General features: G+C 45.6%; 1 protein-coding gene and 1 long non-coding RNA gene across 2 annotated transcripts; one reads left to right on the top strand and one right to left on the bottom strand.

Moving 5' to 3' along the window:
- The first annotated feature begins 3,478 nt into the window (after nt 1-3,478).
- LOC119331183 lies at nt 3,479-5,726 on the top strand. The gene is made up of 4 exons (XR_005160410.1): nt 3,479-4,645; nt 4,946-5,116; nt 5,201-5,311; nt 5,422-5,726. It is a non-coding gene; the product is annotated as an uncharacterized LOC119331183 (long non-coding RNA).
- A 7,923-nt stretch (nt 5,727-13,649) lies between these two features.
- LOC119331159 (WRKY transcription factor WRKY28-like) lies at nt 13,650-15,307 on the bottom strand. Its single transcript, XM_037604333.1, has 2 exons — nt 14,676-15,307; nt 13,650-14,556 (listed from the first exon to the last, which is right to left on the bottom strand). Exons 1-2 carry the CDS (start codon nt 15,234-15,236, stop codon nt 14,140-14,142), a joined length of 978 nt encoding a protein of 325 aa, XP_037460230.1. The 5' UTR covers nt 15,237-15,307; the 3' UTR covers nt 13,650-14,139.
- Nucleotides 15,308-17,533: the final 2,226 nt, after the last annotated feature.

The following is a 17,533-nucleotide window of genomic DNA, read 5'->3' on the forward strand; positions in this document are numbered from 1 at the left end:
CACGATCTGATCGCAAGAACTTTATTTTCTTGTCACGTTGATTCTCAACCTCACTCTGAAATTCCTTGAACTTTTCAAAGGTCTCAGACTTGTGTTTCATTAAGTAGACATACCCATATCTACTCAAGTCGTCAGTGAGGGTGAGAACATAACGATAGCCACCGCGAGCCTCAACACTCATTGGACCGCACACATCAGTATGTATGATTTCCAATAAGTTGGTTGCTCGCTCCATTGTTCCTAAAAACGGAGTCTTGGTCATTTTACCCATGAGGCATGGTTCGCACGTGTCAAATGATTCGTAATCAAGAGACTCCAAAAGTCCATCGGCATGGAGCTTCTTCATGCGTTTGACACCTATGTGACCAAGGCGGCAGTGCCACAAGTATGTCGGACTATCATTATCAACCTTACATCTTTTGGTATTCACACTATGAATATGTGTAACATTACGCTCGAGATTCATTAAGAATAAACCATTCACCAGCGGAGCATGTCCATAAAACATATCTCTTATATAAATAGAACAACCATTATTCTCGTATTTAAATGAGTAGCCATCTCGAATTAAACGAGATCCTGATACAATGTTCATGCTCAAAGCTGGCACTAAATAACAATTACTGAGGTTTAAAACTAATCCCGTAGGTAAATGTAGAGGTAGCGTGCCGACGGCGATCACATCGACCTTGGAACCATTCCTGACGCGCATCGTCACCTCGTCCTTCGCCAGTCTCCGCTTATTCCGCAGCTCGTGCTTTGAGTTACAAATGTGAGCAACCGCACGGGTATCAAATACCCAGAAGTTACTATGAGTACTGGTAAGGTACACATCAATTACATGTATATCACATATACCTTTAGTGTTGCCGGCCTTCTTGTCCGCTAAGTATTTGGGGCAGTTTTGCTTCCAGTGACCACTTCCCTTGCAATAAAAACACTCAGTCTCGGGCTTGGGTCCATTCTTTGGCTTCTTCCCGGCAGCTTGCTTACAGGGCGCGGCAACTCCCTTGCCATCCTTCTTGAAGTTCTTCTTGCCTTTCTTGAACTTAGTGGTTTTATTCACCATCAACACTTGATGTTCCTTTTTGATTTCCACCTCTGCTGATTTCAGCATTGAATATACCTCAGGAATGGTCTTTTCCATCCCCTGCATATTGAAGTTCATCACAAAGCTCTTGTAGCTCGGTGGAAGCGACTGAAGGATTCTGTCAATGACCGCGTCATCCGGGATATTTACTCCCAGCCGAGCCAAGCGGTTATGCAACCCAAACATTTTGAGTATGTGCTCACTGACAGAACTATTTTCCTCCATCTTACAGCTGAAGAACTTGTCGGAGACTTCATATCTCTCGACCCGGGCATGAGCTTGGAAAACCATTTTCAGCTCTTCAAACATCTCATATGCTCCGTGTCTCTCACAACGCTTTTGGAGCCCCGGTTCTAAGTTGTAAAGCATGCCGCACTGAACGAGGGAGTAATCATCAGCACGTGACTGCAAACCGTTCATAACGTCTTGGTTCTCTGGGATGGGTGCGTCACCTAGCGGTCCTTCTAGGACATAATCTTTCTTGGCAGCTATGAGGATGATCCTCAGGTTCCGGACCCAGTCCGTATAGTTTCTGCCATCATCTTTCAGCTTGGTTTTCTCTAGGAACGCGTTGAAGTTGAGGGCAACATTAGCGTGGGCCATTTGATCTACAGGACATAGTGTAAAGATTTTAGACTAAGTTCATGATAATTAAGTTCATCTAATCAAATTATTCAATGAACTCCCACTCAGATAGACATCCCTCTACTCATCTAAGTGAAACATGATCCGAGTCAACTAGGCCGTGTCCGATCATCACGTGAGACGGACTAGTCAACATCGGTGAACATCTTCATGTTGATCGTATCTTCTATACGATTCATGTTCGACCTTTCGGTCTTCTGTGTTCCGAGGCCATGTCTGTACATGCTAGGCTCGTCAAGTCAACATATGTGTATTGCGTATGTAAATATGGCTTACACCCGTTGTATTCGAACGTTAGAATCTATCACACCCGATCATCATGTGGTGCTTCGAAACTACGAACCTTCGCAACGGTGCACAGTTAGGGGGAACACTTTCTTGAAATTATTACGAGGGATCATCTTATTTAAGCTACCGTCGTTCTAAGCAAATAAGATGTAAAATATGATAAACATCACATGCAATCAAATAGTGACATGATATGGCCAATGTCATTTGCTCCTTTTGATCTCCATCTTCGGGGCTCCATGATCATCATTGTCACCGGCATGACACCATGATCTCCATCATCATGATCTCCATCATCGTGTCTTCTTGAAGTTGTCTCGGCATCTATTACTTCTACTACTATGGCTAACGCTTTAGCAATAAAGTAAAGTAATTACATGACGTTTATGTTGACACGTAGGTCATAAATAAATAAAAACAACTCCTATGGCTCCTGCCGGTTGTCATAATCATCGACATGCAAGTCGTGATTCCTATTACAAGAACATGATCAATCTCATACATCACATATATCATTCATCAAATCCTTTTGGCCATATCACATCATACGGCACATGCTGCAAAAACAAGTTAGACGTCCTCTAATTGTTGTTGCAAGTTTTTACGTGGCTGCTATAGGTTTCTAGCAAGAACGTTTCTTACCTACGCCAAAACTACAACGTGATATGCCAATTTCTATTTACCCTTCATAAGGACCCTTTTCATCGAATCCGATCCGACTAAAGTGGGAGAGACAAACACCCGCCAGCCACCTTATGCAACCAGTGCATGTCAATCGGTGGAACCAGTCTCACGTAAGCGTACATGTAAGGTCGGTCCGGGCCGCTTCATCCCACGATGCCGCCGAATCAAGATAAGACTAGTAACGGCAAGCAAATTGACAATAACGAAGCCCACAACTGCTTTGTGTTCTACTTGTGCATAGAAACTACGCATAGACCTAGCTCTGATACCACTGTTGGAGAACGTAGCAGAATTTTAAAAAAATTTACGCATCACCAAGATCAATCTATGGAGTCATCTAGCAACGAGGGAAGGGGAGTGCATCTACATACCCTTATAGATCGCGCGCGAAAGCGTTCAAGAGAACGGGGTTGATGGAGTCGTACTCGTTGTGATCCAAATCACCGATGACCTAGCACCGAACGGACGGCACCTCCGCGTTCAACACACGTACGGTTGGGAAGACGTCTCCTCCAACTTGATCCAGCAAGGGGGAAGGAGAGGTTGATGAAGATCCAGCAGCACGACGGCGTGGTGGTGGAAGCAACGGTGATCTCGGCAGGGCTTCGCCAAGCACAGGGAGAGGGAGGAGTGTTACGCGAGGGAGAGTGAGAGGCCAGGGGCTAGGGTGCGGCTGCCCTCCCCCCCACTATATATAGGGTCCCTAGGGGGGCGCCGGCCCTAGGAGATCCAATCTCCAAGGGGTATGCAGGTCATTAATTGATAGTTTATTATATATAGCTTGCTTTATATAGAGTTTATTATATAAAGTGATCTCAAGGCATTGGGCATCCTGATGGTAAGTGCATTACACATCATGCCAGATCATGAATTTTGCAAGAATAGGCATTTCTTGGCTCCTCACATCCTTCATCCAAGATTAATCTCAGTATGGTCTGGCTATACTTTACATAAACTGTATACTCAACTGTTAAACAAGTACACAGAATGACAGAAGTACTTAGAATGCATCATTTTGCTCAGGAACTGGACTGAACTTGCTTTACAGAAGTACTGCATGCACTTCTATTTTTTATCCGACGATATGGCACATAAGTTAATGCCAAATCCAGTGTAAAGTAATTCTTTTGTAAGTCGGCATCATTATTTTTGCATATGTATATTTTCATTCCAGGCGCAAAGGTCAAGCTTACGGTGCATGTTCTTTTAGGGTCCTAGGAAGAAGAGTACCTTTTCCTTGGAATCGAGAGCATAGGGCAATGCCATGGGGTACCATGTTGAAAAGTAGGGAGATGTGGTATTTTGTTTTGCTCATCTGAAGTTCGGCATGTTTTATTGACATCTTGTAAGGCTACAGGTAAAACAATGTGGGGTCTCTTTTATTGGCATGTTTCTGTCTTGGTAAGCATGCATCAAACAGGCTTAGGTTGGTTAGAACAAGGTGTGGCGGTCAAGGGATGATGCTGTAATATTATTAGACTGCTGTTATTTCTGGTCTGCATGCATTTCTGGCCGGACAAGCTGGTTAACTGATGCGGCACTGTGTCAGTGAAACTGGGGCAATATTTTCATTGCTGTATACTATTGTTACACATACGATTTCATAGTTTGGCAAGTATCACAAAATTTGTGGTTAAGTCATTTCTGAATAATGTTTAGTTTCCCGCTTGGCATGCTTCTTTACATCAATCAATCAGATTCACCGCCGTTGGCCAGAGTTGCGCCTAATTCATACTGATGTTAAGGATGAACTCTCTATTTTCTAATAGATCAGACTGGATTCTATGTTCTGTCCATGCCCTGTTCACTGGCATTGCCTCTTGATTCCCCTCTTAAGTAGAAGATCCACAGTAAGCATAGCAAGTCCACTTGAGGAGCAAATGTTGTTTATCACCGCATCTCTTCTCATGTTGACAAGCAAGCCCGATATCTATGAAGGTACACCTTTGTGCTTGGTGGTAAACCTGTTTCTTTTTCAGTTATGTTCAGCATTTCCTTGATCATTTTGTATTATTATTTTAGTATTTTGCTCTGCATTAAGATTTATGCACGGTCTGGTACTTAGAAGAATATATTGTTGGTTTGTCGATGATTTTCTCCTTGTTTGATTTTGACATTAATTTAACAATGAGTACTTAAATTCTGAATTCTGGAGTGCATGGCAGCTATATAGATCCATTATAATTTGGTTTGAGCTATGCGACAGAAATAAGCTTCATGCTTCTCTCAACATAATAGGCACCATACAAGGCGGCGACGGCGTACCGCTCAATACCTGCAGCCCCTGGTATGGACAGGAAAATATGCTGAGCTTCTCGGCCTCGACGACGTCCTCGTGCCTCTATCTAAAATGGCAGATATGTTTGTTTCTCTGGTGGGACTGCAGTTCTTCCGAAGCTTTGCCTTTCGGTATGACATGTTTAGTACTTTAGTTATGCTTCTCGGGCAGCATTTGAATGGTTCTCAGACTACTTTCTCTTGTGATCGCTTTAGCGATGAGGAGATTCGAGTGCATCTTAATTATTGACACCTCATTCTATGACAAGCTCGGCAAGAAAGGCAGCAGCTGACGGGAGGATGTACCGAGGCCTGCGGCGGACTCAGGTGTGTGTGTTCGTTGGTGGTTTCAGTTTCGTAATTCCCATTACACCTAGCCTCTGTTCGCTCAATCTTTGAGAATTTTTGTTTGTCATTGCATTGTTGAGTACGTGCAGCAGGATGGAAAGCAGCGAGCAACGATGCATACTTCACGGAAGCCTGCTGTTTCTCCTCGCCAAGACCTAAGATAGCATGAGGTCCGCGCAGATAGAGGCACTCATGCAAGAAAGAGACGAGGGAGCAGCTGGTGGTCCGGACGACGAAGATCAGCTGAACGTTGGCTCCCATGAAGTTGATTGATTGTGCCTCCGCTTTTGTGCCGCTTGCGTTGCTTTTGAACCACTGTCATTTGTGTCATTGGTGATGTAAACTATAAGGACATATCAATAATATCTATGACTCCTAAGGCTGTTCTCTTATCACATGTTTCCATTGTTGTGTACTTGTTACTTTTCGAGTCAGAACCATGCAATAACGTGGAAGGGGCATGCTTAACCTGGCAGCACCCAGCTTTCTCTCAGGCGGCGCGCCCCAACCGCTAGTATACAGTATTGTACTTCATTTCTGAGCACGCGAAGCTTGCGATTCTCATGCCACAGCGCTAGCTTTTCACTCACATATTAACTACTCCTTCCGTTTCTAAATATAGGATCTATTAGAGATTTTTAATGAATGTAGATGTATTTTAAAGTGTCGATTCATTTATTTTGCTTCGTATGTAATTTGTATTGAAATCTCTAGAAAGTATTACATTTAGAAACGAAGGGAGTAGTACCGTAAAAGCTTATCACTTTTGACAAGATTACTTTGTGCTCCATGCATACCACGCCTTCGTATCCGTTGGACTATTGGAGAGCAGGTCGCTCACAAAGGATTAACGGAACGAATGAATGTTCGGTGGTCATGATGCATGCCAAGGGCAAGTTCTTTTGAACAGATTTTGAATTATCTCGGTCTGAAAAATCTTTAGCCAAAAGAACTTCATTGTCTTTCCAAAATCTTCAAAGGATTCTACAGAATCCTAGTGCAATCCAAAATCTCCAATACAGGTGAATTTTCCCAGAATCTTAGGATTCTGGCGAGTCCCGCCAAAGAAAATGATTGGAGTTAACAGAGCACTTTTTATGACATTCATAAATCACTTTCGTACTCATTCGACTAGATACTGTTAAAACAACAAAGTGTTAATAATTCATCAAACAATTTTTGTCTAAGGATAGTAAACACATTTGAACACACCAACTCTTTCCGGAATCTCAAACTACAATCTCAGAAAAGAACTCGATGACGGATACTGGGAGAAGCAGATTCTTTGAGAATTTTCTAGAATCTTGATTCCGTAGAATCCTGCGTGAAAAGAACTGGCCCCAAGTCTCTTCATAGGAAGGGCAGTATACTTTTTGCTGCAACATACCGCGACAAGCAAGAATTGTATGATTCAAACCAACTTAATTTGGTAGTACACAGAAGGTTGAACCGGATCCCCCCCTCCCCGCGTCGCCTCCTCTGAGGCGACTCGGGGGCAACCCTAGCGCTGCCACCGCGGTTCCCCCTCCCTCTTCCTCCTCTCTGCCGCTGCCAGAGGGGCGCCCAGTGCTCGACGTGCATCCCGGATGATGGTGGCGGAGGGGATATGGTGCCTCCTCCTCGGATGGAGGGTCACGGGCCTCGGGGCGATGGCCCCGGTCGGCGGCGTGCGGCGCGACCTGGGCACCGGCAGGTGCTGGTGGGTGGCCTCCCACGGCTGTGTGGGCTGCGTGGAGGTCACGGTCGTTGGCGCAGCGGCGGCCCCTCGTAGTCCGCCGGGCACCATGGTGAAGCTTCGGTGCCGGCCCGATCTGCTCCGATCCGTGGTGGCGCTGGTCCCTGGCGGCGGTGTCCATCGTCCCATGGTACCGGATGGCCGGATCTGGCATTTGGGTGTGGTTCCGGGGGAAACCCCTGGCCGGCGCGGCGCCCCCCAAAGTCGACGTCCTGGGCGCCAAGCCCCTCCTTGGAGGCTTTAGGGTGGACCCCCCTCCCGCCTCCTCCCTAAGCTCCGGCGAAAGCCAGTTCTCCCCTGGTTTGGGCGTCGACGGCACCTCGGTGGCGTGTTCCTTCTTGAAGGCGGTGGTCGGAAGTTGCTCTTGGTGGTGGAGCGGTCGGTGTCTCGGCTCCAAAGCATGGTGGCATGGTTGTCCTGCTCCTCTTCTTCGGCCTTCGTCATGGATGCGCGCCTTCGTCCGAAAGCACGCGTCCCTTGCTCCGTGCTGCCACTGCTGGATTTGGTTCTCGTCGGGTTGGCCTTCTGTTGCTCGTGGGTCAGCGTTGTCTGCTTTTCCTATGGCAGCTCGGTCACCTGGAGCTGGGCTATGTGTAGCCACTTTCCTCGACGCCGGTGCGGCACCCATCGAGCGTGGTTGAATGGGTAGTGGCCCTCTGCGACAGTGGAGACATCTCAAGTGTTGCCCAAGTTTGGCCATGGATGTAGCTGGCGCTCGATGCTTGCACGACTTGTCCCTCCTCCCAAGTACCTAGTTGGCTAGTTGGTGTAGGCGTAATGATGGTCATCGGCTTTCATGCTCTATTGTTGGCACTGTGTTGTTCTGCCTAGCTCTATGTATCTTCTTTCCGCTTTGCATTGCATTCTTTCCATTGTAATGTGATGTCCCTGTAATCCTGGTCGGTTGATGGCTTTGTTAATTCAAAGTCGGGCTAGGTTCGAGCTCTTCTCGGGCTCGGCCGGCGTCTTTTCTCTAAAAACCAACAAAATTTGGAACCATGCATGAGACGACCGGAATCTAACGGACGAACAGAGGGAAGATCTAGCATTTGAAGCTTTCTTATGCTTCACCTTTACGTTGGTTCGCTAGCTTGCTAGCTAGGTTGGCACCTTGAGTTCGTGGACCGTTGACATTTCGTGCAGACTTTTTTATACATAATCTGGGTCAGTTTCAACGATACGCTGCTGCTAGTGGCCAGCTGCTGACTCCCTGAGAAATATAGGTGTATGCCAAGGCAAGGGTCAACGCCAGGACATCAATGGAAGGTGGAAACAGCTTTCTGATGGGTTTGGCGACTTGCATGCATGCCGACTTTCCAACGTTGGTTCCTTGCGGCGCGCATGCAGATGCAGGTCATGTTAGGCAACGGCATGGCGGCACCAATCGGTTGGAACGCATCAGGGCTTGAGACTAGCCTAAAGCTTAACTATTTTTAAAGTCAACGGCGTTGACCTAACACAACCGAAGCTGCAAACATGAAAGACAGCAGAACATGCAGTTGCTGCCTGCACGCGTGTCGGATGTGGTCACGTCGCGTGCATGCGGTTCCACTTCTCACGATCCGGTGGCCGGCCGGCGACTTGTCGCGGACCTTGACCCGTGCGAATCCATTGTACTAGTACGTTCTTTTGCCAACTTTCCCCGGCGAGATTCATGCACGTAAGTGCTACTCCCTCCGTTCGGAATTATTTGTCTCGGATATAGATGTATCTAGAATTAAAATACATCTAGATACATCTATTTCTGCGACAAGTAATTTCGAATAAAGGGGGTATAAATGAGTCACTAATTTGCTCGTGGTGGTCTCCCTGATACTACTCCACACGTGAGTTGGAAACCGGACGGTTCCTTTGTCCGAGCTAGATTTTTAGTGGGTTCACCCAATATTTACCCACTAGGCCACTAGTAGATGACAAGACTATGACCGAACGATCAAGCACGTGCCGTAGTAAAAGTATACAGCACTCCTTGGCCGGCCCCAACCAAGTGTGCTTGGCTATAGATGGCCCATTCGAAAAGTCCATAGATGGACGAGGGCAAGCACACGATGAAGTATTCCCGTCGACGAATCTCCGGCTTGTACTAGAAAAGAAGCGATGCGGCATTCGTGTCGGAGATCCGGATGAAGACTTGGTAAGCTTATCTCGGGGCTGACGATGCGGATAGGACGGATAGAGGGGCAACCGGTCAAGACAGAATGTGGAAACTAATTTCTCGCATGGACCTTTGTGTATACGGGATCATCAAATCACGAAAATCTTTTGCGGCACCACGTGACATATGTGGCAAGCAATTCAAATAATTCAAAAAATAACAAAAATCTTTTGCGGCTCCACCCGGCACCAGGATACGACTCGCACGGGCAGCGTACGCTACAAGGGGACAGCGATCGTGCAAGCGTGCGTTCACATGGCCGCCGGTTGTTAACTTCCAAACGGATCGATTTACTTGTCGTGGTTTTAGTTCAACTTTAAACTAAAACCACGACAAGTAAATCGGAACGGAGGAAGTATATTTTTGACGATCAAGGAATGGACTTTTGCGGCTTGGTAAACTAGTGCTTTTCTTTAGATCTACTAGTTCTTTCTTTTTTGAGTTGTTGATTATTTTTTGCGATAGCTACCTGCTTATTACAAACGCTTAATAGTCCATTTTTAGCACGTGTAGCTTTGGGTTTCCCATGCCACGGCTCGTACCTTTCGCCCTCCTGCATGCATGCATGCACACGAGTCGGCATAATCGTGGAGTTTGTTTCTTCATTTCCTTTTGTGCGGCATCGATGAGCTATTTAGGTTTGGTCGATCCAGAAAGAGGTGACGTGTAGGTGGCCGTTGGAGCAGGTCTCTCCTTGCGAAATGTCCAGTAGTCATGCATGATGCATGCAAATTCTTAACAATTTCTTCTGAATTAATCGATCAAACGGGAGAATATTTATTTTGACCAAGATAGGTAAGAGCATTTGAAGCCTTCTTGGAGCCTTTTAATTAGCTAGTACTACTACGCACAAAGAGTTGCTTTGACGTCAAACCAAAAAATAAGTTTGCAAAGAAACGAGAGTTCATTTTTAGATGAATAAATATAGTAGCCATGAGTGTTGACCTTTCAGGGTAGACTTCCCTACGGCCATTTTTTGTCCCTTGCCGTGCTCATGCATGCATGCAGGTCGCTGATACGTAATTTTTTTTGTATGTAAATGACTTGGTCAGTATGATCACCAGAGCCGGCCTTCGTATCTACGTGTGCATCACCGCATCTGGACTTCTGAAGTTTTGGTACGTCCAGTTACGGGTCAGAGAAGAAGAGCACGGAAGCTCTAGCTAGTGGCCGGCCGTCCGCCGGAGCACTCCACTCCACCCCACTCTGCCCGGTCGATGGATGTGTTGCGCACGTGCGTGACGGCGGTGCGGCGGCCGCCGGCGATGGAGGAGCGCCATAGCCTGACTTCACCCCTGACGTGGCACCGCACCCGGCACCCTGCCCGCGCACGTGCATCACAGCTACTAACAGCCTGGTCGCGGTTTCTGCCGGCGATGGAGGCTGCCTGGACAAGTCAGACTTCATCTCTCCGCCACAAAATAGTCAGATTCCATGGAGTGGAAGAGTAGCCGCCGGGCACATGCACGAGGCTTGCGTCCGACTCCGCGGTCGTCCAGTCAGTGGGACTTGGCCAATGATCGAGTGGAGTCAGTAGGATCCAATCTAGTTTCTACGACTAGTCAAGGTCCGTCACAGCGAAACTCATGCAATGCAACGCAGTCCCTTTATAAATATATAAATATAGACGTTTCAGAGACTTGACGTTAAGGGGCGAGTAGTAAATTGTGATATACTCCTGGTCCAAAATAAATGTCTCAACATTGTATTAACATTAATACAAAGTTCACCCGAAAAAAAACATTATTATAAAGTTGATAGAAAATTAAGACACTTGTTTTGAGGCGCAAAGAGTATGGTGATTTCCGGACTTCATCCTCGCGGGAGTCAAAACCATGATTGTTTAGTCAGTTGGTGGATTACAGTTCACTCACTCGATCGGTTATAAATTGAGTAGATCATTTAAGCACGTGTATGCATGTTTGAGTTTGTATGGTCCTCTCAGAGATAAATTAGTATCCACGACTCCACGGTCGAACAAATGAACAATCCCGCCCTGTGGAACCACAAGCACCGCGAGATCCTTCCATTTTTCTTGCCAGAATCTAGAGGGGACATTAGCTTGGCTTCTTTGGGACCGACGACATGGATAGAACGGATCAAGGGTCACACCCGCAACGCGAGTCCTTTCATTTTTAAAGCATCGAGTGACCTTTTCTAGCTATTGAAATGAGTTAAATGTTTTTGATTAAACAAAAGATGTAAATGAACTCTCAAAGAAATGAAACTTAATATGGTGTCATTATATGACACATATACCACGTGGTAATTTTTTTGATAGAGTTACAAAAAGAATCTGATGCAACTCATTTAGAAATTGAACAGTCTTCGGGGAAGTGTCTTGATTTTGAAGGGAAATATGGCAGGTGTGAAGGTGAATTTGTTTTTGTTTCATCGTTTCCTCTTGAATGTATTCCTATGTTTAGTTTATGCCATTGCAAGGTTTACGATCAAATTTGTGACTATTCTGGGTTAATGTCATATATTTAGCCATTTGATGCATTTATAGTAATGAACATAAATCATATTAGAACTACACGTACATTAAAAGTGTCAAACTATTGGTGAAAACATACCTTTTAATTTATTCACTATGTATTTGTGTCATATATTGAAGTAAGAACTACACGCTCATTAGTTGGATAATTGACACGCATGTGCCTTGAGGCCACGTCTTCTGTTTCCAAGCCGCCTACAAGATAGCATTTTCAAATACTTTTAAATTTCTAACCACATAATGCACATGTCATGCATAATGATGCCATGCAAAATTTGATAGGTTTCAGAAAACGTTAGAATTTTCTGAAAAAAAAATCAAAATCAATTTTACATAATTATAATTAAATTTGTGTGTTTGAATTTTCACATACACATATTTAAAAGTACCAAACTTTCATTTCAATACACCTAAATATTTAATTCATGATCTTTCTTCCAATGTTCAAAATTAATTTTAAATCTGCAATTGTAGTTCAAATTTGAATTATATCCAGTTAAATACAAATTTATAATAAATACCTAAAAATAAGAAATAATGAAAGTACACCGTTCAAATCATTTTCATACAATATCATGGTTATATAAAAATTGCATACTGAAATTTTAAAAAATTGCAAAAAATTAAACAAAATGCCTACATGTTTGACCAGCTGTGGCGGAGAAAGGTAGGTGCCCGTTCCTTGTATACCTCCCACCACAGCTAATGTAGTCCAAATCACTGGTCAAATTACTAGTGGCTGACTAAAAGTTTAGCCCGCTACTACTGACCTAGATATCATTGGTGGGTGGTCTTGCAGCATGCGCCACTAAGGAGTGAGCCACAGCTAACCAGTTCCCAAAAACAACTGGTGGGTAGCTATTCGTGGCCGCTGCTAGTAACTTAATATCAGTGGCAGGCAACATTTTCCGCCGCCATTGGTATCTAGCCAAAATAATAGTGGCAGGGTCGTGAGTTTGCCGACCGCTAAGGTAACCTCATCTATAAACAGATTCTAAGTAATGGTGACAAAAAACGGAAAAAGCTTGTATTGAATTGTTGTCACTTAGGGTTAATGTGTGTTAGAGGGTTCATTGGAATCCTGTAAACACGACAACATATCATCTTGCTAAATGTAGTTTTTTTTTGCTAAATGTAGTTACACATGTAGTGTCTCCTATATGAAGCTTTTTTCCCTACCAAATAAAATAATGACCAAATAACATCCTGAAGCATTTTCTTCAGTCACCACATACCATTTTAATTTGTATGCCAATTTGTTTTGCATTTTCATGGTTCAATTAATATTTTCATGACATTATATGCATTTCTATGCATTGTTGAGGCGTAATTCGAATACGAATGACAGCCCCATGCAGAATGCAGGAAAATGGGGCAAACAATCTTGTTGATGTTTTTGAGCACATGCTCATGTCTCCATGATTATAAGGAACCAAATTACACACATTTGGTAGGTGTCGTTAACGGCGAAACCGAAGCTAATTTGTCTTGGAATCTCAAAAGATAGAGATATATTTTGAAAAAAACTAAACTTGCATGGTATCATGATATTTCCTAAGTAGGCCGTAGTAAAACTTGCAATCAGTTTGAGAAAGTTTGGCATGCCGCGTGCTTACAAAACGGAGCATTTCGGAGGAACACTTGGTTACCGTATGGGGACAGGTCAAGTTTAAGTGCGATCTGATGGTCCCTTCGTCCGGGCGGCCTTGAAACTTTATCTTTAATCAGACTTACCATTTTAAGCAATATTCATTTTCTTGTATTTTTTTGGGTTTATTTGATATTTTCAGGACATTACGTGCATTTCTATGCATATTTCGAATACGACCTAGAGCTACATGCGGAAAGGCAGGACAATGGGGTGAAAAATATTGTTGATGTTTTTGAGCATGTGTTCATGCCTCGACAGATTTGAGGAATGGAATTGCCTAATTTTGCAGCAGAAAAGTCAACATCAGTTCGCACGCTCACTAATTTGGAAACAGTTCACCAGTTTACATGTAGATGAACTGCGCAAAATATTCAATACGTCATGGATGCATAGAAACGTCGCGCCACCATCGTCGTCGTGATATTCCTCGGCTCAGAAGAAGTTTCCAGAGGAGCTCGTCAGGTCGATGATCTCCACTGGTTTCGCTGCGGCGACCGCCGGTACTGCCTCGGCCGGAGCGACCGCGGGGCCTCTCGCTAGGTCTGCCGCGGTCAGCGTAGTTGCCTTCACCGCGGCGGCATTCCCCAGGGCAGCCGCGGACGGAGCCACCGTGACGCCCGCGTGGGCATCACTCACGTCAGGGTTGCATCGGTGGTAGCCGTGGCCGTCGAGGTGCCAGGTCTGTCGCCGTAGGTGCAAGTCATGCGCCGGCCCTCTCTCTTGAAAAATGTTTTCCTGAGTATATTCTCTTGTGCTGGCAGGTTTTCGGTCAGGCAGCAGGGATCCGACCAGAGAGCGCGGAGACGAGTGCCGCCTTGAACCCGGGGTCCCTCGTCAGCGTCGCCGCCATCTGCTCCGCCAGGTTCTTCCTATCGGCGACCTGCTCCGCCGTCGAAGCTTCCTGCTTCCGCTGCTGCTGGGCAAGCACCGGCGCAGCTGATACGCGGACGGCGGCTGCGTCGCCGCTCTTCCTGCCACCAGAGCCTTGTTGCTTGGGCGGCTGCGCGTGGTTGTGATCGCCGTCGTACGTGGCGACAAGCACGGTCTTGTCCTCGGCGCTGCGCTGCACCTTCTTCTTCACCTGGCACGACGGCGCGAACGAGCACCGGAAGTAGGCCCTCGGGCACGGGTTGTCCTTGGTCACCTTCTGCCCGTACTTCCGCCATTGGTACCCATCCTTCACGACCTGCTCGTCAAAACCAAGCGCAAATTGATTAGCTAATTGGTGGCGGCTACAACTTTCGTCGCGATCTATAATCACGGGGAAGAAGATCGACGGAAGTTGGCTGGGTGTTCGTTACTTACGAGGCTGAGGTCGGCGGGGTCGGCGTGGACGTAGAGCTTGGAGACCCTGCTGGCCTTGCACTCGTCGGCGCGGCCGCGCTTGCTGTTGCACGGCTCGTGGACGGACGTGCACTCCGCCTGGTCGGGGCCGACGGGGACGCTGACGGCGAAGCGGCCGCTGCTGCCGGCCACGGCGAGCGGCGGCGAAGGGTTGCGGCTGGCCGTATCGAGGCTGTCGCTGCGGGGGCGCTTTCTGGTCGCCGACGCCGCGGAGCCGCCCTCCGATGTCGTCGACGACTGGCGGTGGCTGTTAGCCGCGGCCGCCGCCGCCATCATGCCGCTGACCTTGCCCTGCAAGTCAGAGTACTTGGCCACCAGCGCGCGGAGCATGTCGCTGAGCTTCCTATTCTCCTTGCCCACTCGCTGGAGCTCGGCCTCCAGCGCCTCAACCACGTGATTCTTCTTGGAAGACATGAAGTCCTCCTCCACGTGGTCCCTGGTCACCGGAGGAGCCCGTCGTGGCCCGCCGACGTTGAGGCCGAGGCTGAGGGAAGTCTGCCCGATCATCCACTGCTCGTCCATGTCTTCCTTGAATTCGCAGTAGCTCAAGAATGGGAGAAGTCGAAGAAGAACCGGGAAGCTAGACGGGCATGAGCTAGAGAATGGAAGAAGTGGTCGTGGCTTGGAGGAGGCGCACAGACATCAATTTATAGAGAGGAGGGGGAGGGGACATGGAAGGAGGAAGCATCTTGGGGTGGGGCACGTCGTCGTCGTCGGGCTTCTTTTGGTCGCCGTGACCGCGATAGAATATGTTTAGTGAAGCTGGCAAGAAGAAGTACTACTACTGATTTGTTTTTGTGGGTGACAATCAGCATGAAGGAATCGATGGATGGATTAGGAGATTGAGTTGGAGGAGTGAGCGGGAATTGTTTGCTTAGTCGAGTGGGGTGGGGACAGAAGAGAAGCACTTGTTTCCTTGGGGTCTCCGTTTGGTCAAGGAGAGCCATCGCGTGCCAACAACTGGGGTGCTTTAATGCTTAAATTTTGGCACCCAAACAAAGAAAAATACATACGGCCTGCCTTGATTTTCTTTAATAATGAGCAAAAAAGGATATATGTGCTTTTTTGACAGCTTTTCAAAATCTAAGTCGCCGGGATTTTCTTACATATAAATCGATGCCTATGTCGTCCTATGTCGCCCAGTTGACATTCGAATATAAGACGCCTTGTACAATGGACTTAGACAAAAAGAAAAGAGAGTTAGCTTACATCTTTTCGACGCGCCAAGAAAGAGATTTGGCACACCGAAAAAAATTCATTTTTATCACTTTGTGGATGTCGAACTATTTACAACAAAACTTTCTTTTTGAAAATTAAAGACGCAATATACCAATATAATTCATTTTTGGATGACTCAAGTTGTGAATGTGGTTTATTTGTCGAATGAGTCTCTTTTAATCAATTGCGCCTTTGATTGATATTATGGTTTTCGACCCAACTTTTGTATTATAAACGAGGCCAGTCTTCTCTATGAAGCATAATCAGAAGCACTTTGCTCTCTTGGCCAGGTCTCATAAAAGAAAACCTTTACAATTCACATGTCCTAAATATGAAAACTAAAACTCAGAAACATTCTGAGGAGGAGATAATTAAAATCAGTAATATTCTTAGGGATCTTACCGAAGTCTAGCTGCTAGAAAAAATCAAAGCCAGACAAACATATAGAGAGATGGAGATTCTTGGGTGGGACAGGAACACCGTTTATTTTTCGTGCAATTGCGAATCAAAGAAGAAGTAAAAAACTTATTCAAGTTTTAGATGTCTTGATGGTCCAGTGTATGATAGTGAGGGAATGAGAAAAATGACTGTAAATTATTACAGAGATCTCTTAAAATGGGAGCCTAGGCATATGATAGATTTGAAAGAGTATTTGATTTCAAAGTATGAGAAAATTGCCACTGAGGAGAATGGCAGGTTAGAGGCTATTTTTTCATTTTTTTTTATGAACTAGGAGGTGCACCCGCCATCTTGATGAGCTTCCGTTAAAAAAAAGTCCTACAAATTTCGCGCGCAATGGCATAAAACACATTTGCACAAAAAAGCTATAGAGATTCTTGCCCTCATGCAAAAAATATATTTCATGGAACCTCCTCACCGGTTGAATTCACGCATAATTTGTTGGGACCATCTGAAGAGTCATTTTGTAACCGGGTTTGCCAAAATGCAGGTACTACCGAAGTCTGGCTGATAGAAAAACTCAAAGTATTTCATATGAAGTGCAATCAAAAGTACCTGATTTGTTTTGAAGTTGTAGTCCTTGTCTTTGCTGAACGGTGTTTCAGGCGCTCTATGTGAAATTTCAACCACTTTTCTTCAATTTATGTGGTATAGTTTTACTCCTGAATGTATAGCATAGAAAAAAGACACCCACTTGAAGATGGAGCTAGTAACTTTATCGATTATCCTTTTCTCTCTACCTACTCATAAAGTAAAGAAATAGTTTTTTATTATTTCCAAGTATAGATAATTGGCGTCTCTCTCCATAAGGAGGAGTGGCCCTAACGACAACCCCTATAATAGTAGATGTCACGTTTTAAATCGGACTGGACTGGACGAAGAAATATCTTTTCACACAAGAGTGGAATGGATATTTCAGAAATAGGTCTTAGCCCCAATCATGCTTTCTCTGCTGTCTATGATCGCTAGTGCTATGGTGGAGCCACGAGTTAGAACCTACATTTTCGATTTTGAGATATAGCCTGGACTTGGACACGGCAGGGAACCGAGACTTTGGGGTATAGCCTTGGAGATGCCCTTCAACTTTAGACTCTAACTAGTTGTGGGCCTGAATTACCGATTCTAAATTTTTTTTTCTCTGT

This window comes from Triticum dicoccoides, chromosome 7A (genome assembly GCF_002162155.2).
Source record: "Triticum dicoccoides isolate Atlit2015 ecotype Zavitan chromosome 7A, WEW_v2.0, whole genome shotgun sequence".
NCBI classification, from domain to species: domain Eukaryota; kingdom Viridiplantae; phylum Streptophyta; class Magnoliopsida; order Poales; family Poaceae; genus Triticum; species Triticum dicoccoides.

Excerpts from the sequence above, each read along its gene's own strand:
- LOC119331159 (XM_037604333.1), bottom strand. The coding sequence starts at position 15,236 with ATGGACGAGCAGTGGATGATCGGGCAGACTTCCCTCAGCCTCGGCCTC. Across the intron at positions 14,557-14,675 it reads ACCCCGCCGACCTCAGCCTC|GTCGTGAAGGATGGGTACCA; the intron begins GTAAGTAACGAA and ends TTTGACGAGCAG.